The 24,388-nt window shown below is 39.2% G+C and overlaps 1 protein-coding gene across 6 annotated transcripts in view; it reads left to right on the forward strand.

Annotated features, from left to right (window-relative positions):
• Positions 1-24,388, forward strand: part of USP32 (ubiquitin specific peptidase 32) — a 225,218-nt gene that overhangs the window by 124,312 nt on the left and 76,518 nt on the right. For all 6 annotated transcript variants that reach the window (XM_033183779.1, XM_033183781.1, XM_033183780.1 and 3 more), the window contains 6 exons: positions 1,699-1,830; positions 3,673-3,780; positions 7,777-7,892; positions 8,409-8,471; positions 19,755-19,838; positions 23,830-23,891. In XM_033183779.1, coding sequence (XP_033039670.1) covers positions 1,699-1,830; positions 3,673-3,780; positions 7,777-7,892; positions 8,409-8,471; positions 19,755-19,838; positions 23,830-23,891 — 565 coding nt within the window. The remainder of the gene's footprint in view (positions 1-1,698; positions 1,831-3,672; positions 3,781-7,776; positions 7,893-8,408; positions 8,472-19,754; positions 19,839-23,829; positions 23,892-24,388) is intronic.

A 24,388-nucleotide genomic window follows, 5' to 3' on the forward strand; every position in this document is an offset into this window, starting at 1 on the left:
ATATGGCGAAATTCCATCTCTACTAAAAATACAAAAATTAGCCAGGTGTGCTGGCGCATGCCTGTTATCTCAGCTACTTGGGAAGCTGAAACATGAGAATCTCTTGAACCCAGGCAGGTGGCGGAGATTGCAGTGAGCCAAGATCACGCCACTGCACTCCAGCCTGGGCGACAGCAAGATTCTGTTTCAAACAACAACACCACAAAACAAAACAAAACAAAACAAATTTCCCAGCATTTATACCTAGCCCAGCCTCAATGTGTTTCACTTCATGTATACACAGCTTACTTTCTGCCAAAACTCAGTAAGACACATGTGCAGATTTCTGGAGCCCTTTCTTGGCATAACTCTTTCCTCTCCAGTACTCTGTTATGCAAATTTCAGTTACCTCACCTCCAACCTATCTTAACTCAGTGAAATCTCTTTGCTTACAGTACTCATCCCTTGTTTAGGTCTGGAAAGTGACTGTGGGGAGAAAATCCAGGGCAGTGAAAAGGCTCACCTTATTTGTTTCCTTTCTCTCAAGGATCACAGTTCCATACTGCTTGTTCTCAAATTTCTAGAAACAGTTTTATATATTTTATACAGTTTTCTAGTCATTTGTGGTAGGAGGTCAAGTCTGGTGCTAGTTACTCCATTATAGAAAGAATTTGAAATTTCTAGATTTATATTTTAATAGTATCACTTTGGTTCCTATGTTTAGTTGAGAATAAATGTACTATGTATGCTTTCTAAATTTTACTTTAGTTCCTTGGAGGAAAAACAATCACAGATAAAATGGTTTAGAGCCTATTTGTGATTTTTGATGTATATTCTGAGGAGTGAGGAGAAAAAGATGTTCATGCTTTCGTGGCTTTGCTATTACTATCACATAGGGACTCCTACTCCATCTCCTCTGTCACTTAACTGACTTTTTTCATTTATTCAGTAAGTATTGAATGTGTAAATCGTTAATTGTATTGATAGGATGAATCAGACATAGATCCTGCCATTATGATGTTTACAGTCTAGCCAGGAGAGAAGCTGTACATAGAAACTTTAAATCCAAGATAGAGATTGAAAATAAACAAAAATGGCTGAGCACAGTGGTTCACACCTATAATCCCAACACTTTGGGAAGCAGAGGTGAGAGGACTGCTTGAGGCCAGTAGTTTGGGACCAGCCTGACCAACATAGAGATACCTCATCTCTACAAAAAGTTTTTAAAAAATTATCTGGATGTGGTGGTGTGCACATGTAGTCCTAACTACTTGGGAGGTTAAGGTGGGAGGATATCTTGAGCCCCGAAGTTTGAGGCTGCAGGGAACTAGGTTCGTGTCATTGCACTCCAGCTTGGAGTGACAGAGCAAAACCCTGTCTCTTAAAAAAAAAAAAAAAAAAAAAATCAGTACAGGTAAAAGTGGTGTGGGAACCCAAAAGAAATAGCTTAGTTGTATATTATTTTAAATGTTGGATTTAAACAGCCAACTTAAAAGGGGAATTGTAGATTTCTTTTTTCTGTTTTAAAGCCTCATTTTGGTTTAATTTTCTTACCATTTTGGATATAATAAATTTGAGTTTTGTTTTTGGTCGTGATTATTTTTTAGCAATTGAAGTGTGAAACTAAAATATATGTGTGGAAGATATATTATCAGGATGAACTGAACTCCTGAGAAGAGAATTCTGAAGTTTTATAATCTTTTTTGATTTGACCCTTAGTGGAGGAATCAGACATCATTGATCTTGAGAAACGCTATTGGTTATTGAAGGCTCAGTCCCGGACTGGACGATTTGATTTAGAGACATTTGGCCCATTGGTTTCACCACCCATTCGTCCATCTCTAAGTGAAGGTAGGAATCATTCCATTTTCTACATATGTTCACTGGTAAACATACCTGAGCTCATCCCGTATTTGAAACCAATACATTTTAACTCTAAGAAACCATCTTCTTATATGTTTGCAGGTTTAATGGAGTGGGGAAAAATGAATGGGAATTTTATATTTTATTTTATAATAAAATAAAATTTTATAATAAAATTTTACATTATAGTCTTGAGCTTGATCTTCTACCTGTTATAACCTTGCATAAATCAGTTTAGCTCTCTGCACCTGAGGATGCTCATGTATAAAATGTGTTTGACCAAGTCAGTGGTTGTGATACTGTGTTCCAGTGAGGTGCATTAGTAGCTAGTGCCTGGAGTCATGTGGTGGCCACTGAATGGGCAGAGCTCCATGTTTCCACATATGACCTTGTCTCTTCCTCCAGTAGGGTGCCTCTACTTTTTTTCTTTTGCATAAGAAGGTTCCACTGCTGTATTCTCCCCTCCAAAAAAAGTTTAAGAAACAATTAGACTAGACCATCTCTGAGGTGCTCTCTAGCTCTAAACTTAGTGCTGTTCCTTTTTTGTTTGTTTGTTTTTGAGGCAGAGTTTCGCTCTTGTTGCCCAGGCTGGAGTGCAATGACGCGATCTCGGCTCACTGCAACCTCTGCCTCCTGGGTTCAAGCGATGCTCCTATCTCAGCCTCCCGAGTAGCTGGGATTACAGGAATGTGCCACCACGCCTGGCTAATTTTGTATTTTTAGTAGATACGGGGTTTCTCCATATTGGTCAGGCTGGTCTTGAACCCCCAACCTCTGGTGATCCACCCACCGTCAGCCTCCCAAAGTGCTGGGATTACAGGCGTGAGCCACCGCTCCCAGCCTGCTGTTACTTTTTTAAAAATAAAGAGTACAAAGAATAATTGTGAGCACATCATAAAAATCATATTTGGAGTATGAATACTTGGGTTCTGCTTCCAGCTCTCACCTTTTAAAACTTATATTTGGCAAATTATTTAATCTTCTCTGAGCTTTAGTTTTCTAATCCCTAAACTGAGGGCACATCGTTAGATTCTTGGAATATACTATCTGTATTCTTCAAATTTCTAGGGTACTTTGGAGTACTCGTCAGGGGAGCCAGGGCAGATAGGGCTCTGGGTTTCTACCTACTTCAACAACAGTGCATTGTGTTTTTACCTTTTTAGAATTGGGATTGATGTGTTATTTCATTTGAAAACAAAATTATTTCATTTCTTTTTTTTACAAAATGTTTGGAAACCAAAGGATTAGATTATAAATTCCCTTTGTGAAATTTAAAATATTCATGTATAAAAGATTAAACAGTACAAAGAGACACTGTAGTAGAGAATTTCTTTCTCTCATGTTGCATAATGTATCTTCCTTTGCTCATGAAAGAGCTTTATGGGAGCTTATTAATGATACCGTAGTGTATCTTTGAGTATTCATTTAATAAGCAGTTCAGTTTTTGTTTCTTTTTTCCGTTTTTCTTCGCAGTCTTTCTAAGTAAGGATAATTGTTGTAATTTCTGACCTTTTTTTGGTTTTTAATTTTTATTTATTGACTTCAAAAATATATAGGCATTTTAGCTATTAGAAATGATGTAAGATAAATATAGATGGACATAACCAAACACTAAAGAATTGTAATGTATTGTCTGCCATGATCACAAGTTTCAGTTATAATTATACCAAGAGGAAAGAGATACTTCCTGAAACATTAGGAACTGCTAATAAACTTAAAAAACAAGTTCAGTCAGTTTATGGGAAAGAGTCATTCCTCCTTTTGTAAACATATCAGTATTAACACTAGGAAGCTTGGCTGTGATTTATGGTGCGTCTTCCTATTTCACAGGTTTGTTTAATGCTTTTGATGAAAATCGTGACAATCACATAGATTTTAAGGAGATATCCTGTGGGTTATCAGCCTGTTGCAGGGGACCCCTGGCTGAAAGACAAAAATGTAAGTGTGTTAAACATTGTCAAAAAATTGCAAACTATGTAATAGAGAGAAAATCAGTTTTCATCAATGTAAAATTATCTATGGATTAAGGCTTGAATTTTTATAACTTTGTCAGATTAGCAAATATTAATCTCATATTGGGGTTTTAGTGAGGTCACTCTAAGGAATCAATCACCTCTTCTTTTTTACTATGGAATAATTGGGATCTTTGCTGTTAACAATGGGGTTGATTTTCCTGAAGAATCTGCAATTCATGATAAATGAATCAGATCACCTATGATGTAACTGAAAATTTTAAACATTTAGGAAATATTTTCTGGTAGAATTTTGTGTCTTACATAAGTTGAGGCATAAGTCATTTTCCATCACTGGCACAGATTAATATTTCATTGGCAAAATAAAATTTATGGTCAAGACTAATTTTATTAAATGCTAAAATGATCTTTTTTAACCTAACTAAAATGTTGTAGCATAATTTGGAAGCATATATACATTGCATTATTAAATCTTAACCATATTTGAAAAAATGCAGGCATTTACATTTAATTGGAACCTAACTTAAATATAAAAATACTAGGGTCATTATCTCCACATCTTTCTAAAATAAATCTTCACAAATGTTGCATATTTTGGGTGTGGTGTTCAATATTTTTATCTTATTTAGTACTGTCGTGTTATGATGCGCTCAATTGATTTAATAGCCAGAATTCTATTATGGAGGTATATGAAATAATTTTTCAACTAAAAATTCAAATCTCTTTTTTTATTCCCTGTTGTTATACCACTATTTCAAACTGGCTTGGTTGTTTCCATTACAATTTACTGTTAGATGAGGAAGCTAAAATCTCTGATTTTTTTTGTTGTTGTTGTTGAGACAGGGTCTTGTTCTGTTGCTCAAGCTGGAGTCCAGTGCAGTGGTGTGACTGTAGCTGACTGTAACCTTGAACTTCTGGGCGCAATGGATTCTCCCATCTCAGCCTCCTAGGTAGCTGGGACTACAGGCGTTTACCACCATGCCTGGCTAATTTTTTTTTTTTTTTTTTAAATAGAGACAACGTCTTGTTATGTTGCCCAGGCTAGTCTCGAACCTCTGGCCTTAAATGATTCGCCCACCTCAGCCTCCCAAAGTGTTGGGGTTATAGACATGAGCCTCCATGCCCTGCTGTGCATTTCCATTGAAGTTAATTGTTGCCTTAAAAAAATTTTGTTTTAATTTCTTTTTTTGCTGATGAACTAATGGAAGTTAAACTAGAGTGATTCATTTGGAGTTAAATAGCAAAGCACTGGTGTTCTAATTCTTACCATGTTGTGTTTGAATTTCATTAAAGAGTTAAAATTGTTGACCAGGCATGGCTGCTCACACCTGTAATCCCAGCACTTTGGGAGGCCAAGGCAGGTGGATCACCTGAGGTCAGGAGTTTTGAGACCAGCCTGGCCAACATGGAGAAACCCAGTCACTACTGAAAATATAAAAATTAGCTGGGTGCGGTGGCAGGCACTTGTAATACCAGCTAATTGGGAGGGTGAGGCAGGAGATTCGCTTGAACCTGGGAGGTGGAGGTTGCAGTGAGCCAAGATTGTGCCATTGCACTTCAGCCTGGGAGACAGAGCGAGACTCCATCTCAAAAAAAAAAAAAAAAAGGCCTGGTGCAGTGGCTCACACCTGTAATCCCAGCACTTTGGGAGGCCGAGTCAGGCGGATCACAAGGTCAGGAGTTCAAGACCTGCCTGGCCAATATGGTGAAACCCTGTCTCTATTAAAAATACAAAAGTTGGCCGGGCGTGGTGGCTCAAGCCTGTAATCCCAGCACTTTGGGAGGCCGAGACGGGCGGATCACGAGGTCAGGAGATCGAGACCATCCTGGCTAACATGGTGAACCCCGTCTCTACTAAAAATACAAAAAACTAGCCGGGCGACGTGGCGGGCGCCTGTAGTCCCAGCTACTCGGGAGGCTGAGGCAGGAGAATGGCGTGAACCCGGGAGGCGGAGCTTGCAGTGAGCTGAGATCCGGCCACTGCACTCCAGCCTGGGCGGCAGAGCGAGACTCCGTCTCAAAAAAAAAAAAAAAAATACAAAAGTTAGCCGGGCATGGTGGCTGGTGCCTCCCAGCTACTCGGGAGGCTAAGGCAGAAGCATCGCTTGAACCTGGGAGGCGGAGGTTTCAGTGAGCTGAGAACTGCACTCCAGCCTGGGTTAGAGAGCGAGACTCCATCTCAAAAAAAAAGATTTTAAATTGTTTTTTACAAAGAAAGATTGAATGTACATTAATTATACTGGAAAAGTAACAGGGAAGTGGACTGTCTTTATATCAGCTTATGATTCTTGATATAAATAGGATTTTTTTTTTTTTTTAAATACGAAGTCTCGCACTGTTGCTCCGGCTGGAATGCAGGGGCACGATCTTGGCTCACTGCAACCTCCGGCTCCCGGGTTCAAGCAATTCTGCCTTAACCTCCCAAGTAGCTGAGATTACAGGTGCCCGCCACTATGCCCAGCTAAATTTTGTGTTTTTAGTAGAGACAGGATTTCACCATGTTGGCCAGGCTGGTCTCAAACTCCTGACCTCGTGATTCGCCCACCTCGGCCTCCCAAAGTACTGGGATTGCAGGCATGAGCCACCGTGCCCAGCTATAAATAGGATATTTTAAGCAAACAAGAAACAACTCTGCTGACCTGGCACCGTGGCTCACACCTGTAATCTTAGCACTTTGGGAGGCTGAAGCGGATGGATCTCTTCAGGTTAGGAGTTTGAGACCGGCCTGGCCAACAGGGTGAAAGCTTGTCTCTATTAAAAATACAAAAATTGGCAAGGCGTGGTGACTTACACCTGTAATCCCAGCACTTTGGGAGGCTGAGGTGGGCCAATCACAAGGTCAGATCGAGACCATCCTGGCTAACACAGTGAAACCCTGTCTCTACTAAAGATACAAAAAATTAGCCAGATGTGGTGACACGTGCCTGTAGTCCCAGCTACTCAGAGGCTGAGGCAGGAGAACTGCTTGAACCCGGGAGGCAGAGGTTTCAGTGACCCGAGATCATTCCACTGCACTCCAGCCTGGGCGACAGAGCAAGACTTCATCTCAAAAAAAAAAAAAAAGAGGCCGGGCGCGGTGGCTCAAGCCTGTAATCCCAGCACTTTGGGAGGCCGAGACGGGTGGATCACGAGGTCAGGAGATCGAGACCATCCTGGCTAACACGGTGAAACCCTGTCTCTACTAAAAAAATACAAAAAACTAGCCGGGCGAGGTGGCGGGCGCCTGTAGTCCCAGCTACTCAGGAGGCTGAGACAGGAGAATGGCGTAAACCCGGGAGGCGGAGCTTGCAGTGAGCTGAGATCCGGCCATTGCACTCCAGCCTGGGCAACAGAGCGAGACTCTGTCTCAAAAAAAAAAAAAAAAAAAAAAAAAAAAGAAAAGAAAAGAAAAGAAAAGGAGAAAAAAAAAAAAACAAATACCTGGGTGTGGTGGTGCGCTCCTGTAATCCCAGCTACTCGGGAGGCAGAGGTTGCAGTGAGCTGAGATCATGCCACTACACTCTAGCCTGGGTGACAGAGGGAGACACCGTCTCCAAAAAAGAAAAAGGAAAAAAAAAAAAGGAACAAGAAACAACTCTGCAATGATCAATTTTGAATATTAGAAATTAACCTAGGGGCTTGCATTACTTCCTTAAAACTTGTAAGGTATTGTGATATTTATTGTGTAGTAACTTGACCCTTTCTTTACAGTTTGTAAGGCATTTAGCTTTAGATTTGGTTGAAGGGTAGGGTCTTATATCTGAATAATGATTTAGAGATATAGATTCATGATATGCAGGAAGTCCTACAAGTTCTGAGGAGTATAATGACATAGTATAGTTTATTACAGATGAGAACTGTTCCAGGAAACATATACTTGCTTTAAAAACCTAAGTAATTATACAAGGGCAACTTCTAGTAAAATATATTATACCTTGGAATACAAAAATAATTTTCCTCCACAAGAGTTTCTTTTCGTTAGTTTGCTTCAAGGTATTTGATGTTGACCGTGATGGAGTTCTCTCCAGGGTTGAACTGAGAGACATGGTGGTTGCACTTTTAGAAGTCTGGAAGGACAACCGCACTGATGATATTCCTGTAAGTTCTGATTGTGTATGTCTTGTTGCATATAAACTTCCAACAGGAAATTGCAGGGAATTATTTTCTTTAAAAGGATAAAATAATTTTTTACTGCCTTTAGTTACTGTATTATGCTACTCAAAATATTTATAGCTGAAGATGCAAAATTGGGAAGAGAGTTTGGGTTAGAAAATCTTAAACTCAACTATGTAAAATAAGAATGAAACCATAGGAAAGTTATCTTAAGTTTTAAGCATATATGAGAATCTATCTATGGTAATTATAAAAATACTTGAGCAAGGCTGGGTGCAGTAGTTCTTTCCTGTAGTCTCAGCAATTTGGGAGGCCAGGGTGGGAGGATCACTTTAGCCCAGGAGTTTGAGATAATCCTGGGCAATGCAATGAGACTTCATCTCTACAAGAAAAACAAAACAAATCTTGCTCTATATACAGTAAACTTTAGCCATTGAATAACAAAATCAAAAGTATATCCACTGACTCTTTTTCTAATTACTCCTTTGGGTTGCTTTAAAGGAATTACATATGGATCTCTCTGACATTGTAGAAGGCATATTGAATGCACATGACACCACAAAGGTGAGTCTAGATAGAACTAATGTATCTTTTTCCAAAAATATCATGTGCTCTGTTTGGGATGTATAGCTTATATACATGCTTGAATCTCTTCTGCATCCTCCCTACCAAGTACTTCTCTGGACCTGTGGGTAAAACACCTCCAAGTTATCTCCAAAGAGAGCCATTCCATCTTTAAGCAACTCTGAAACTGTATGTGCAAACATTTATTATAAGTCTGTGCTAGGCATTTTATAAGAATTATGTAGATACAGCCCTTGACAACTATAGCCTATAATCTATATTTCTACCATTTGACTAAGTTGTGGTAAGGCTAACCTTATTTATATTGAGCAAAAGAAGTCAAACAAAAAAGAATATATACTGTATGATTCCATTTATATGAAGTTGAAGAACACAGAAGCAAAACTAACAAATAGTGATAGAAGTTGGAATAGTGATTTCAGGGGTGTGCAGATTAATTGGGAACAACCATAAGGATATCTGAGATAATGGAAACGTTTTTTTCTCTTAATCTGGCAATACATATATTCTGTCTCTCTCTCTTTTTTTTTTTCTTTGACAGAGTCTTGCTCTGTCACCCAGGCTGGAGTGCATTGGCAGGATCTCAGCTCACTGCCACCATGTCGGCTAATTTTTTGTATTTTTAGTAGAGATGGGGTTTCGCTATGTTGGCCAGGCCAGTCTCGAACCCCTGGCCTCCAGTGATCTGCCCGCCTTGGCCTCCCAAAGTACTTGGATTACAAGCATGAACCACTGTGCCTGGCCAGTACATCTATTATTTTAAAAAATTTATTCTTTTTTTTTTTTTTTTTTTTTTTGACACAGGATCTTGCTCTGTTGCCCAGGCTGAAGTTCAGTGGTGGGATCTTGGCTCACTGCATCCTTGACCTCCTGGGTTCAAGCAATCCTCCCACCTCAGCCTTGTGAATAGCTGAGACTATAGGTGTGCACCAACATGCCCAGCTAATTTTTTTTTTTTTTAAGAGACCAGGTCTCACCATGTTGCCCAGGCTGGTTGCAAACTCCTAGGCTCAAGCAATCCTGCCTCAGCCTCCCAAAGTGCTGGGATTACAAGGCATGAGCCACTGTGCAGGCCTAAAAAAATTTTTTAAATGGTTGTGCTAAGGACCTCTCCTGTGTCCTTTAGTGGCAGCCAGAATAAGCATGTAATAGCAAAAATAAACATGTACTTTATAAATAAAAAATCCTTGACTTATTTAGTTTGGTAACATTTATTACTAATGTTATCATAATAGATTTACTATATATTTAATATATATGTTTACTATATAAATATATTTACCATATATTTAATATATAGATTTACATAATAGATTTACATAATATATTTATCCTATAGCTTGCATTCCTATGACGTCTATGTGTCCCTGTGAAATTGAAAATAAATTACCTGTATGAGACACATTTGCATAAATTTGAGTCTTTCTACTGAAACATTGACACGTACCAAGTAGCAGGTTGGTAGGAGCTATACCACAATGGTGCCATTAAATAGAGGTTTTGAATAAATAAAGAACATCAGTTTTTTTTCTTTCTTCAGTTTTTTTTTCTTTCTTCAATCACAATTTCAAAAGAACTTGTAATGGCCCTATTAACTGATTCTCAATAGAAACAGATAATAGATATGAGTTTCAGGCTAGAGCTTTGACAATTCAGTCCCCTTCTTTCTCCTCTCTCTGCCAGAAACTAAGGTATCGACTTCTGTTTGGTGTGTTTGAGAGCAAAAACCAGGAAAAATTTCGGTTAGAAAATTCCTTGTATAGAGATAAAATTTTGAACACCTTTTTTCTAAGTGTTTCATAAGTATGTAGGTATTTTTGCTGTCAGCTTTTAGCTAAGATGGGGTTTCTACTTCTTGTTCTGCTGTGAACATTAAACAAGATCATTTAGCTGCTTCAATTCCATGTAACCATGATAATGAAATAGTAGTTAGGATAGAACTTGGATTTTTTAACTAAGCCTATTAACAATATTCGCTGGTGACTAGATTGTACCATTACTCATTCTTTTCCTGACTACCAAGTCTTCTCTGTCTTATCTAATTCATCTATTGACTATTTAATGATACTCTGTAGTGGCTCAAGAGATCTAGATGTTACCCTTTGATAGTCTGTAGTATAGAGGTAAAGATAGACAAGTGTGATCAGGGCTATGTTAGAAGTCGAGGCTGGGCATGGTGGCTCTCATCTATAATCCCAGCACTTTGGAAGGCTGAGGTGGGAGGATCACTTGAGTCCAGGAGCTCTCAACCAGCCTGGGTAACATAACGAGACCCTATCTCTAAAAAAAAAAAAAACCCAAAAACTTAGCCAGGCATAGTAGCACATGCCTATAGTTCCAGCTACAAGGGAGGTTGAGGCAAGAGAATCATTTGAGCCTGGGAGGTCAAGGCTATAGTGAGCCATGATTACACCACTGCACTACAGCCTGAGCAACAGAATGGGAACTTGTCTCAAAAAAAAAAAGGTTAGCACCCAGTATTATGGTGGGAGGATAGAAAGGGAACCATGTAAATTGAACTTCGAAAGTTCAGATTTCTGCTGGGATGCAGCACTTTAATAATTAGTTAATTATGGTTAACAGAAGTAAAAACTTGAAAGGTGATTCCTAAAAGAGGTAACAACTAGGGGTAGAATAGAAGACATTGCCGGGCGCGGTGGCTCAAGCCTGTAATCCCAGCACTTTGGGAGGCCGAGACGGGTGGATCACGAGGTTAGGAGATCGAGACCATCCTGGCTAACATGGTGAAACCCCGTCTCTACTAAAAAATACAAAAAACTAGCTGGGCGAGGTGGCAGGCGCCTGTAGTCCCAGCTACTTGGGAGGCTGAGGCAGGAGAATGGCGTAAACCTGGGAGGCAGAGCTTGCAGTGAGCTGAGATCCGGCCACTGCACTCCAGCCTGGGCGACAGAGCGAGACTCCGTCTCAAAAAAAAAAAAAAAAGAATAGAAGACATTATTACTGTATAGGACTATACAGTAAGACATCCTGTATAGTCCTAGAACTGCAAATATTCTGATGTGGCTGGAATAACAGATTCATATATTGAAGGCTATAGACCTAGATTGGGGCCATATCTTGAAGGGCCTTGGGTACAAACCTCAGTATACCAAACTGTGGAGAAACCTCCAAAGATTTAAGTAGAACAGAGCAAGCGATCAGCTGACACTGTTTTGAAAATCAAGACCACATTTATTTATTTTTATTTATTTATTTATTTATTTATTTTTGAGACAGAGTCTCGCTCTGTTGCCCAGGCTCGAGTGTAGTGGTATGATCTCGGCTCACTGCAAGCTCTTCCTCCCGGGTTCACACCATTCTCCTGCTTCAGCCTCCCAAGTAGCTGGGACTACAGGCTCCCACCACTGCACCCGGCTCATTTTTTTTTTTTTTTTGTATTTTTTGTATTTTTAGTAGCGATGGGGTTTCACCATGTTAGCCAGGATGGTCTTGATCTCCTGACCTCATGATCCGCCCGTCTTGGCCTCCCAAAGTGCTGGGATTACAGGCATGAGCCACTGCGCCTGGCCTAATCAAGGCCACATTTAAATGGAGGACATTTACAAATAAGTCATATAGGTTGAGCATGGTGGCTCACGCCTGTAATCCCAGGACTTTGGGAGGCCATGGTGGGCAGATCAACCGAGGTCAGGAGTTCGACACCAGCCTGGCCAACATGGCAAAACCCTGTCTCTACTAAAAATACAAAAATTAGCTGGGCTTAGTGTTGGGTGCCTGTAATCCCAGCTACTCAGGAGGCTGAGGCAGGAGATCCACTTGAACCTGGGAGGCAGAGGTTGCAGTGAGCCAAGATCACACCATTGCACTCCAGCCTGGGCAACAGGAGTGAAACTCTGTCTCAGTTAGATAGATAGATAGATAGATAGATAAAATAAACAATATAGTCAGTGAATTTGCTTTAGGAAAAGTTCATATTATCGATACCTTGCTTAGCAGTAGTCCTAACTGCAGTCAATAAAACATCCACTAAATTGGGAGAAAATAAAATCCATTTACAATTCTAGTTTTTAAGCGTAATGCTGTATGTGTTTTTACAGTGTGTTAATTATTACTCAGGTGTCAGTATAGCAAATGGGCTTTTGACCATCATTGTATGCATGATGATTCTCTATGGTGGTATCTATTATTTCTTTTCATGATGTTTCTTTCCTTTTGGACAGTAGTAACATATTTTTGAGGTCAGTGTACCCTCACTCTGAAAATTCTTCCTTGAATATTTGTGACTGCTACTTTAACTACAGAAAAGAATCAGATTATCATCTTAAAAATACTTTTTTTTTTTTTTTTTTTTTTTTTTTTTGAGACGGAGTCTCGCTCTGCCGCCCAGGCTGGAGTGCTGTGGCCGGATCTCAGCTCACTGCAAGCTCCGCCTCCCGGGTTTACGCCATTCTCCTGCCTCAGCCTCCCGAGTAGCTGGGACTACAGGCGCCCGCCACCTCGCCCGGCTATTAAAAATACTTTTTACCATCTTAAGCATTTCATGTTTTGTTCTGCTAGATAGGCAAGGTTCTTATACCATGTATTAATAATTTATTGCACATATCAAATTACGTTTGTCCTTTTTTTGTTGTTTTTGTTTTTATTTCTGTTTTTTTGAGATAGAGTCTTGCTCTGTTGCCCAGGCTGGAGTGCAGTGGGGTGATCTCGGCTCACTGGAATCTCTACCTCCCGGGTTCACGCAATTCTCCTGCCTCAGCCTTCTAAGTAGCTGGGATTACAGGCTTGCACCACCACACCTGGCTAATTTTTGTATTTTTAGTAGAGACGGGTTTCACCATGTTGCCCGGGCTGGTCTCAAACTCCTGACCTCAAGTGATCCCCCACCTTGGCCTCCCAAAGTGCTAGGATTACAGGTGTGAGCCACCGTGCCTGGCCTACGTTTGTACTTTTTAAACAGCCATTATTTTATTTTTATTAGTAGCATTTTAGATTTTCAAACGATAAAATTAATAGAAGTTATTACATTTTCATATTTCACTATGATTTCCCTATCTGTTCTAAATGCTGAGTCCTATAAAATTAAAATTAGTTTACAGTAGCTGTTAGTTTTGTCTTCAGTGCAGAATCATTGACAATTATTACTTCAAAGATAAAAAGTAGCATTTTGAAATATAGCTTATGTTCAACATAGCTTTTCCTTGTATTGGCATTCTTCATTTTTCTGTCCTGGAATTTTACTTGTGACTGTTCAGTGTAAAACTTCTTAATGCAATGGAATTTATCAGAGCATAATATCCTCACCCTTAGAGTTCATTAAGTTATGTGACATGTTTCTCTTTTGCCTCCTCATGACTGAGGTACATGATGTGGCAGAGCTTGCAGTTCTTCTGGGCTTTTTTTGTTTTAAGAATTAAAATTTTAGTTATTCTCAATGAATGTTATAGAGGAAGATACACTATTCTGACTACTATCAAGTGTAGGATAAATTTACATGTGTTGTCTGTATTCTTTATTTAAAAATTGAATAATACTATATAAGTCATTCTGCAATAATTTTTTTCTGAATTTTCCTAAATCTATATATAATTTTCTATCTAACATATGAAAGACGCCTAGTAAATAAATGTTTACTTAAAAAACTTAGTAGAATGTTTAATAAGTGTCTTTCATATGCTAGATAGTTATATATAGATTAACTTAGTATTTTTATCATCTGCATAGTATTCCATTATGATTATGCTATGATTTATTCCTGAATCTTTTTTATTTTTTTTTGGTCTTGCTCTTGTTGCACAGGTTGGAGTGCACTGCAACCTCCGCCGCCTGGGTTCAAATGATTCTCGTGCCTCAGACTCCTGAGTAGCTGAGATTACAGGAGCCCGCTACCACACCCAGCTAATTTTTTTGTATTTTTAGTAGAGACTAGCTTTCACCATGTTGGCCAGGCTGGTCTTGAACTCCTGACCTAAGATGATCCACCCACCTCAGCCTCCTAAAGTGCTGGGATTACAGGCATGAGGCACCACACCCGGCCTATTCCTGTATCTTTTAAAACTGTATTGCTATAACCAAAAGTAATTTTCAAAGGCAAAGGGAATACTAATTACGGATGGTTATGGAAGTAATTGACAGTTCTGATAGCATTGTAATATGAACAATAGGTGTCTAAGTCAAAGATCCTTTTGTGCATAATGTATTACAGTTCCAGATGCCTTTAACTTCTTGTACAGTTAGTACTCACTTAATGTTGTCTTTAGGTTCTTGGAAACTGCAACTTTAAGTGGAAGGGTATAGAACAAAACTAATTTTACCTTAGGCAAACAAGAGTTAAGTTCCCACAGCATATTTCTAGTCACAAAAACATCACCAAACTTCTAAATAAAGACCCCAAGCACTTCTAATATTAAACTTTGAAATAAATGTGAACTATAAATAGATCTAAGAAAGATTGATAAAAACAAGATAATTATTTACCCAGTTTTTGGTGAATTAATGAGTGACAGCAGCATAGTAGTGGTGATGGGTTAAATCAAGGGATAAATGTTTGCAAAATGAAAATTATAAGAAACACCTCCTACCACCTTGCAGTTCAAAAACTAACAATAACAAATATGGGAGGCTCATTGAGTACTTTCTTAGCATATCATTTATTATCATACATTTGTATGATCGTTACATACTTTATGAGTTGTTTTTTTTTTTTTTTTTTTTTTGAGACGGAGTCTCGCTCTGTCACCCAGGCTGGAGTGCAGTGGCCGGATCTCAGCTCACTGCAAGCTCCGCCTCCGGGTTTATGCCATTCTCCTGCCTCAGCCTCCCAAGTAGCTGGGACTACAGGCGCCTGCCAACGCGCCCGGCTAGTTTTTGTATTTTTAGTAGAGACGAGGTTTCACCATGTTAGCCAGGATGGTCTCGATCTCCTGACCTCGTGATCCGCCCGCCTCGGCCTCCCAAAGTGCTGGGATTACAGGCTTGAGCCACCGCGCCCGGCGAGTTGTTATTTTATGGTAACTTGTATTCATTTCCAACCTGCTTATTCCAATTCTGGTTAGTGGCTGGCCAGAGCCTATCCCTGCAGCTCAGGGTACAAGACAGGAACCAACCCTGGACAAGACACCATCCCACTGAAGGGCGCACTCACATGTATATCCACACTCACTCATACTGGGACAATTTATTATTTTTTCATTTTTTTGTTTTTTTACATCACAACATTGTTACATGAATTGTTTACAATACAAACAAAAAGTGCATATGTGCTATCTATGAATACAGCTCAGTGCAAAATAGTGACTTCTCTTTAAGAGGCCGTGATTCCTATTTCTAGTAAACTAAAGAGACTGCAAGTTGGTCTTTATCTTCTCAGTGTTGCCTAGAAATCATCTGTAAATGCATCTTCCTCCTGCTACTTACCATAAAATGTAAAAAGGGAGTTAAAGGAAAGCTTCCTTGCTGGTTCCTACCATGTGAAAGATGCTATATTCTATTTTAGCAGGGCCAATATGTGGAAAATACCTAAATTTAAGTGTTGTTACAAAAAGGAAGCAATAATGAGATTCTGGCTAAAGGGGGCACTAAATAAGAGTAATATATATTTAAAGGATTTAAACAACAAAAAAAGATTGTTTCAAAAAGTAGTTCTAGGTGCACTGTAAGCATATAGGGTTTTTTCCCCATGTGTATTTTTAAACAATAGAAGGGTGAAAAAATAGGGTCACCTGTGTTAGACTAATTTACTTTATTGTATATGCTGCATCAGATGGAACTTTTGCATTATAGTTATAGAGAAGCATAGTTTGCCTCATATTATGGCAATTTATCTTCAATCAAAACCTTCCAGAGTCATTTTATTTTAGAATGTCCTGTAAACATTCAAATCGCCAGAACATGACTGTACAACAGCGAAGTGTTCTCTTGCATTAAATTGAAGATATCTGTTTAATTTTTTAAAAAGGAAAAGAAAATGTAGGAAAGGCACTTAGAGCTGTTACTTTATAAGTGCACAACACCCTACAATTCAAGGCATCTTAATCTCCACCAGGATCAACAACAAAGTCATTTTTGTCATGCTGTTAAATCCATCATAATGGCTGATGCAGATTGGTCAGAGGGATCCAGCAAACACTGATGTCCATAATGGTGTTTTGGCAACTAATATGTAACTCTTGGTCAATAGGGAGTTTAAAAGATCTTCCCTTTCTTCTTGATCTTTACCAAGATTCTTGAAGAGTTCTGATGTTCTAAAATACATTGTTGACTTCTCAGTTTGCTTACTCATCCTCAAACTGACAGCGGTTTTTCTCTTAATTCTTTTTGCTGTGCTTCCAAATTGTTTTTTATTTGCATTAAATGAATGTAGTATTCGTTTATCATTTGCGTCATTTCATGTTTTTCATTTGCATCGTTTCATGGCACCATTGGAGCTCAACTTCAGAATCCTTCAGGTTTTGAACTACTTACTGACCATCTCAAATACCTGCTGCCTTGATCCCCATCTTCTTCATCTTACCTACTTGCTCCCTTTTTCCTTCTTCCATTTGTGCTAGAGGAAGACTCTTAGTAAGCTGCCATTTATTCTGTTATTGATATTGTGCCCTAAAGAGTTAAAGAAACCAATGACTATAGTCTTGGGCTTACAGGATAGCGGCTAAGAAAAGAAACAACTTACTAAAAAGCTGCAACTAAAACTTTTCCCCAAAGAGTAGGAAACTGATAACCAGCAGAACTCCTTGAGTTTGCAGAACAGCGGATTGAAGGGAAAAAACACCAAAAAACTGGCCTGTGTGGTGGCTCTCGCCTGTGTAATCCTAGCACTTTGGGAGGCCAAGGTAGGAGGATTGCAAGGCCAGGAGTTCAAGACCAGCCTGGGCAGCATGACTAGACTTTGTGTTTTTGTGTTTTTCTTTTTTTTTTGTAAGCCAGTTTTGGTAACCTGTGCCTGTAGTCAGGAGGCTGAGGCTGGAGGATCCCTTGAACCTAGGAGTTTGAGACTGCAGTGAGCTGTGATCACACCACTGCACTCCAGCCTGGGTGATAGAGTGAGATCCTGTATCTCTTTTAGAAAACAAAATAAAATAAATAACAACTTGCTGAAATGCTAACCCTCTCTTCATTGTGAGATTTTAGAAACTGGCTGAATTGGCTAGAACCAATATGGCTAACTAGAGTTTACGCAGAATGAGCTTGCTAATTCCCATTGCATGTTTCATACTGACTCCCCCCAATTTCCACATGCGATCCATGAAGTAACATGAAGAAATAACTGTGCATGCCCAAGGACTTTCCAGTCCTCTCCTTCTAGCAGTCACCTGCCAATCCCAGAATCCACCCTATAAGGCTTTTTAAATAAAATTCTTGCCTTAAAACCAGCACAGGGAGACAGACTTGAGCTGGACTGCCATCTCCTTTTTGGTTGACCTGTTTGCTTTGCTTTTCTCAAAAACCCAACGTCATAGTATTGGCTTCTATCTCATCAGGCAGCAGCAAGCCTCCCTTGCTTGGTAACGTTATCAACTCCGTTATGTCACAGCTGCCAGTTTTCTGCTTCTGTAGTTCTTCATTATTAGTAACATCTTTCAAGTTCTGCACGTGTGTTCTTACCAATGTATTTCTTGGAATGATGAAATTACATTGTTCATCAGTGTTTTTTATTCTATGGGAAGGACCTGGATACTGTGGAGAATACAAATCTGTGAGGAATAATAAGTTGATTAATGTTAACTGGCCCAATCCAGATTCACCTGCTACCATAAGTGTGAATTCAAACCCTCTCTTCACCAATTTTTTGTATATTTGATTTGGGAGATTGGCAGATCTTACATAGCCTTTGAGGTTCTTCTGTTGCCATGGTGCTGGCATTGATGTTCCTTTCCTCACAGCAACAGATATCACACTATAGTGGGACAATTCAGACACTCTAGTTAACCTAACATGTATGTCTTTGGGATGTGGGAGGAAACCTGGAGAAAATTCATGCAGACATGGAAGGAATATGCAAACTCCACACAGATAGTGGCCCCAGCTGGGAATCCATTTTTTTTTCTTATCAACATTATAGTAAAATGATGTTGAATGAAACATTATTCAAGGACCTCTGCTGTACTGATTTGAGTGGAAAAAAAAACCCTTATCACAGCACTTCCTCTGTTGTAAGTGAACAGGACAATTTTTTGAAAATTGATCATGATAAGAAAGATTCTGTGATTCAGTGTTAGTCATAGTCTAGTGATTTGCCTACCCCTTTCCCTGTCTTCTACTTTTTGGATGTGAACTTGTTTGAAAAAACAAAAAGGAGTTTTTGTTTTTCTTCCTTTACCTTTAGCTTATTTCTCTACCCTGATTTGGAGGATTTTCTTTATTATTATTACTTTTTTTTCAAAGAGATAGTGTCTTGCTATGTTGCCCAGGCTGGACTCATGCTCCTGGGCTCAAGCGATTCTCTTGCCTCAGCCTCTGGAGTAACTGGGACTACAGGCACATGCCACCATGCCCAGTGATTTTTCTATTAAATCCCTCACATGTCTATTGTTTGATTATAAGACAGTTGATCTATACACCTCAGTGATTCTGCAAGTCAATATTTTTTCTCTTTAGAAAACAATGTATATATATATTTTCCTTGTTAATAGTGCAGACTGCCACCAATACATTTGAGGCATAAAAGGAAGCGAGGACAAATAATGTTACTAGAACATCTTTATTGATTTAGTTATCTAAGCCTTTTAAAGAAAACGGACAGTATTTCTTACTGAGTTGATAAAATTCCCAGATATTTAGTGAATTTTACCAACCATGTATGATTAAACTATATATGTTTGCATTACCACAAATTGTAAAATTTTCCTATTGAATGCATTTAGGGAAACATACAGGAATGAACTTGAACTAGTTTACCTTCTGCATTTTAGGGGAGTTAGGAAAAAGTAAAGAGGAAGAAATTGCTTTTCTGTGTTAGTCAACATTTAGATCATGGTGGGCGCCTGCAATCTCAGCACTTTGGGAGGTCGAGGTAGATGGGTCACGAGGTCAGGAGTTCAAGACCAGCCTAGCCAACATAGTGAAACCGAGTTTCTACTGAAAAATACAAAAAGTTATCTGGGCATGGTGGTGGGCACCTGTAATTTCAGCTACTTGGGAGACTGAGGCAGGAGAATCACTTGAACCCGGGAGGCCGAGGTTTCAGTGAGGCAAGATTGCGCCATTGCACTCCAGCCCAGGCAACAGTATGAGACTCTGTCTCAAAAAAAAAAAAAAGAAAGAAAAGAAAAGAAGATGTTCCTAACATGAGTGTCTCTGTTTCAGATGGGTCATCTTACTCTGGAAGACTATCAGATCTGGAGTGTGAAAAATGTTCTTGCCAATGAGTTTTTGAACCTCCTTTTCCAGGTATGTTTAAGGTAAATAACAGCAACAGAGGGTAGTAATACCAGTACTTCTACATCTTTTCCATCATATAGTAGTCAGAGTTGTTGTGTCTAGGCTGCAAAACCATATATTATTTAAAAAAAAAAAAAAAACAGAACTACATTACACATCTGAAAGATGGGTGCTTGCTGAAGTTTCTCAAAATGTGATGTGGGAAATAGAAAAGTGGGATGTAGATTATTTTAACTCATTTTAGAGTAGTACACAGACATATAGAGAGTAAGTTGCAAAAGCCATCATAATTTGCTAGTTTCTTCATTATTGTCTTTTAAAAGGGCTTCCTTGTAATAAGACTGACCAGGAAAATTTTTTTAAAAGAAAATAAATAAAATGAATAAATAGCCTTCCTGATAAGTAAGGCAGTATGACCAGAAAGATGAATCATAAGGAGGTAGCTATACATTTTTCTTTCCTTTTTTTATTATTTTATTTTATTTTTTTAATTTTGAGACAGCTCTCGCTCTGTCATGCGGCTGGAGTGCCGTGGTGCAAGCATGTCTCACCGCAGCCTTGACTGTGCAGGCTTGAGGTGATTCTCCTTCCTCAGCCTCCCGAGTAGCTGGGACTACAGGCGTGTGCCACCACACCTGGCTAATTTTGTATGTTTTGTAGAGACAGGTCTTGCTATGTTGCCCAGGCTGGTGTTAAATTCCTAGGCTCAAGTAGTTCTCCTGTCTCAGCCTCCCAAAGTGCTGGAATTACAGGAGTGAACCACCACGCCCAGCCCAAGTTTTTCAAAGAATACAATCTCTCTGATTAAGAGATCATTGAAGGTATGAGGCTGTTTCCTAATTTTTATTATTTAGAAGGCCCAAGAAAGATTAAGCGGGAAGGAAAGAATGAAAGCTACCAGAAGTCAACACTAAGTCATAGAGCTTGCCAAATTTTAACTATTGTCCTAGTTAAACTAATTCTCTTGCTCTGATTTTTAAGGATAATTTAAGTTTTCCCATTTTTATAGTTATTCATAAATATTTAACTTGATTTAATAGTGGTTATTTTAGTTTCTTCTAATTTTATTTTCCTTTTACCACTGTGAAGGTCAGAATGGTTTAGTATGTTTATACGTATCATGATCTACCTTTTTTTTTTTTTTTTTTTTTTGAGACGGAGTCTCGCTCTGCCGCCCAGGCTGGAGTGCAGTGGCCAGATCTCAGCTCACTGCAAGCTCCGCCTCCCGGGTTCATGCCATTCTCCTGCCTCAGCCTTCCGAGTAGCTGGGACTACAGGCGCCCGCCACGTCGCCCGGCTAGTTTTTTGTATTTTTAGTAGAGACGGGGTTTCACCATGTTAGCCAGGATCGTCTCCATCTCCTGACCTCGTGATCCGCCCATCTCGGCCTCCTAAAGTGCTGGGATTACAGGCTTGAGCCACCGCGCCCGGCCATGATCTACCATTTTAAATAACGAACTTGTCTGCAACACATCTATGTTGGAATAAATGGAAATTGGTCTCTTCCTGAAAGCTAATGACTAAGTTCTATGTATTTAAAACATATATAATCTGATAGGCCTGTAAATCAATTATTTGCTTTATTACAAGTTATAATTTTCAGCATAGATTCAAGTTGATGGCTTTATAAAATATATGTGAAAATAATATAGATCACCACTATAAACAAAACAGAATTGCTTGGTAACATGAAAATTCGTCAACTGTTTTTTATTTTTGTTTATTTATTTTGAGACAAAGTCTTGCTCTGTCGCCTAGCCTGGAGTGCAGTGGTGCAATCTGGGCTCATTGCAACCTCCATCTCTCAGGTTCAAGCGATTCTCCTGCCTCAGCCTCCTGAGTAGTTGGATTACAGGTGTGTGCCACCACCCCTAGCTACTTTTTGTATTTTTAGTGGAGATGAGGTTTCACCATATTGGCCAGGCTGGTCTCAAACTCCTGACCTCAAGTGATCTGCCCACCTTGTCCTCCCAAAGTGCTAGGATTATAGGTATGAGCCACCACGCCTGGCCTGGTCAACTATTTTTATCTCATTTAAAATAATATCCTCAGTAGTGGGTTCTGTAGGCTTTTTTTTTTTAATTGAACTATTGGTTTTTTTTGTTTTTGTTTTTGTTTTTGTTTTTTTTGAGACGGAGTCTGGCTCTGTCTCCCAGGCTGGAGTGCAGTGCCCTGATCTCAGCTCACTGCAAGCTCCGCCTCCCGGGTTTACGCCATTATCCTGCCTCAGCCTCCGGAGTAGCTGGGACTACAGGCGCCCGCCACCTCGCCCGGCTAGCTTTTTGTATTTTTAGTAGAGACGGGGTTTCACTGTGTTAGCCAGGATGGTCTCGATCTCCTGACCTCGTGATCCACCCATCTCGGCCTCCCAAAGTGCTGGGATTACAGGCTTGAGCCACCGCGCCCGGCCACTGAACTATTGTTATTTTTTAAAGTAACAATCTCATATTCAGTATACGAAGTTATTGTATGAACAGTACATGAACATATTCAATGTATTGCTCATGTACAGTTGACAGTTCATATACTGTTTGTACACAAACATATCTAGTGTACTCTTTATCTCATATTCACTGTATGAACATTTTGGTCACTTAAGTTTGTGTCTGAGTCATGTTGTAGCTCTCACAGAGGATAGCATTTTGACTTAGTTTTACCTTTGCTATTTCGTCATTCTTTTTTTTTTTTTTTTTTGAGACAGAGTCTCGCTCTGTCGCCCAGGGTGGAGTGCAGTGGCCGGAGCTCAGCTCACTGCAAGCTCTGCCTCCCGGGTTTACGCCATTCTCCTGCCTCAGCCTCCCGAGTAGCTGGGACTACAGGCGCCCGCCACTGCGCCTGGCTAGTTTTTTTTTGTATTTTTTAGTAGACACGGGGTTTCACCATGTTAGCCGGGATGGTCTTGATCTCCTGACCTCATGATCCTCCCGTCTTGGCCTCCCAAAGTGCTGGGATTACAGGCTTGAGCCACCGCGCCCGACCTATTTCGTCATTCTTACTGTGGACTTGGAGTGGCACTGTTTTTGTGACTCTTAACTTATGAATAAACATATACTTTAGATTTGCTTATGTGTATGCTTCCAACATTTTTTACTGAAAAGCTCAAAGTTTTTTTCAGGAAACACCCTGAACCTAAATTTTATTATATTTTATTTACTCAACACCTAAATTTTATTATATTTTACTGTATGTGCTTTGTCACGTATTTGGTTATGCTTATATGTACAATGAGCAGACAGTTATGCTAAATTGTTTTTATTTTTATCTGTGTTTTTAAATTGATAGAGTTAGCTTGTTAGGTTAATGATACAATATTGAATTATGCTTTTATTTGCCAAGATCTCACATATGGCTGAGTGTTTTGGCCATTTAAAATCTATCGGCCGGGCGCGGTGGCTTACGCCTGTAATCCCAGCACTTTGGGAGGCCGAGGCGGGCGAATCACAAGGTCAGGAAATCGAGACCACGGTGAAACCCCGTCTTTATTAAAAATGCAAAAAATTAGCCGGGCGCGGTGGCGGGCGCCTGTAGTCCCAGCTACTCAGGAGGCTGAGGCAGGAGAATGGCGTGAGCCCGGGAGGCGGAGCTTGCAGTGAGCCGAGATTGTGTCGCTGCACTACAGCCTGGGCGACAGAGCGAGACTCCGCCTCAAAAAAAAAAAAAAAAAACAATAAAATCTATCATATGCAAGTGTCAGAAGAATTATTCTGAAATCTGTTCCTGAGGTAATATCTTCCCCTTTACCTTTTTCTTCTTTCTCTTTCTCTTTCCTTCTTACCTAGAGATTTGAAAGTTAGCTTCCATTGGAATGGCTTATTTAAAAAAAGCGAACAAAACCCCAAAACCACAAGGCTAAAGTTAAAATTTGCTCAAGTGAATAATTGATAATTCATGAGTTGAAAGCTGTTGCTAATTCAGATTCCCATTTAAGAAGTGGGTCTCATGCAGAGAATGTGAAATAGTATGCAGTTAATAAACTTTGATTTACCATTTTTTTCCCTAGGTGTGTCACATAGTTCTGGGGTTAAGACCAGCTACTCCGGAAGAAGAAGGACAAATTATTAGGTAAATTTGTAGTTTCAGTTATATAGTTGAAATTTCAAATACTTGAAATATATTGGTTACTGAGGAACAGCATGTCCTATTTTAATGTAATCATTAACTGTTTCTCAAAAATAGTTACATATTGAAATATTTTTGTTAAAGTACCTTCCTAGATAAAGGAAGGTAGTATAGATTAATTAAGAAGGCAAATTCTGTTTAACATTAAAATTGCACTGAACACTAAATTTGATTTTCTGAAATGAGATAAAAAGTAACCAGTTTTCTTTAGTACCAAAATATGTTTATTGTTGGAAAAATTAGAAAATAGAGCTAAACAAAAAGCAGAGAAAGATTTTATAGATAATTTATAGATAATTGCGGTAGACATTTTTAATATTCATATAAACATATGCCCACAATGATATTTGTACGATTTATATAAAAATGGGAATATTCTGAAAACCTATTTTATTCCCTGCTCCTATTTTCACTCTAGATCATAAAATACTACTTTAATA

The sequence above is a fragment of the Trachypithecus francoisi genome, unplaced genomic scaffold (genome assembly GCF_009764315.1).
Source record: "Trachypithecus francoisi isolate TF-2019V2 unplaced genomic scaffold, Tfra_2.0 Lachesis_group20, whole genome shotgun sequence".
In the NCBI taxonomy this organism is placed as follows: domain Eukaryota; kingdom Metazoa; phylum Chordata; class Mammalia; order Primates; family Cercopithecidae; genus Trachypithecus; species Trachypithecus francoisi.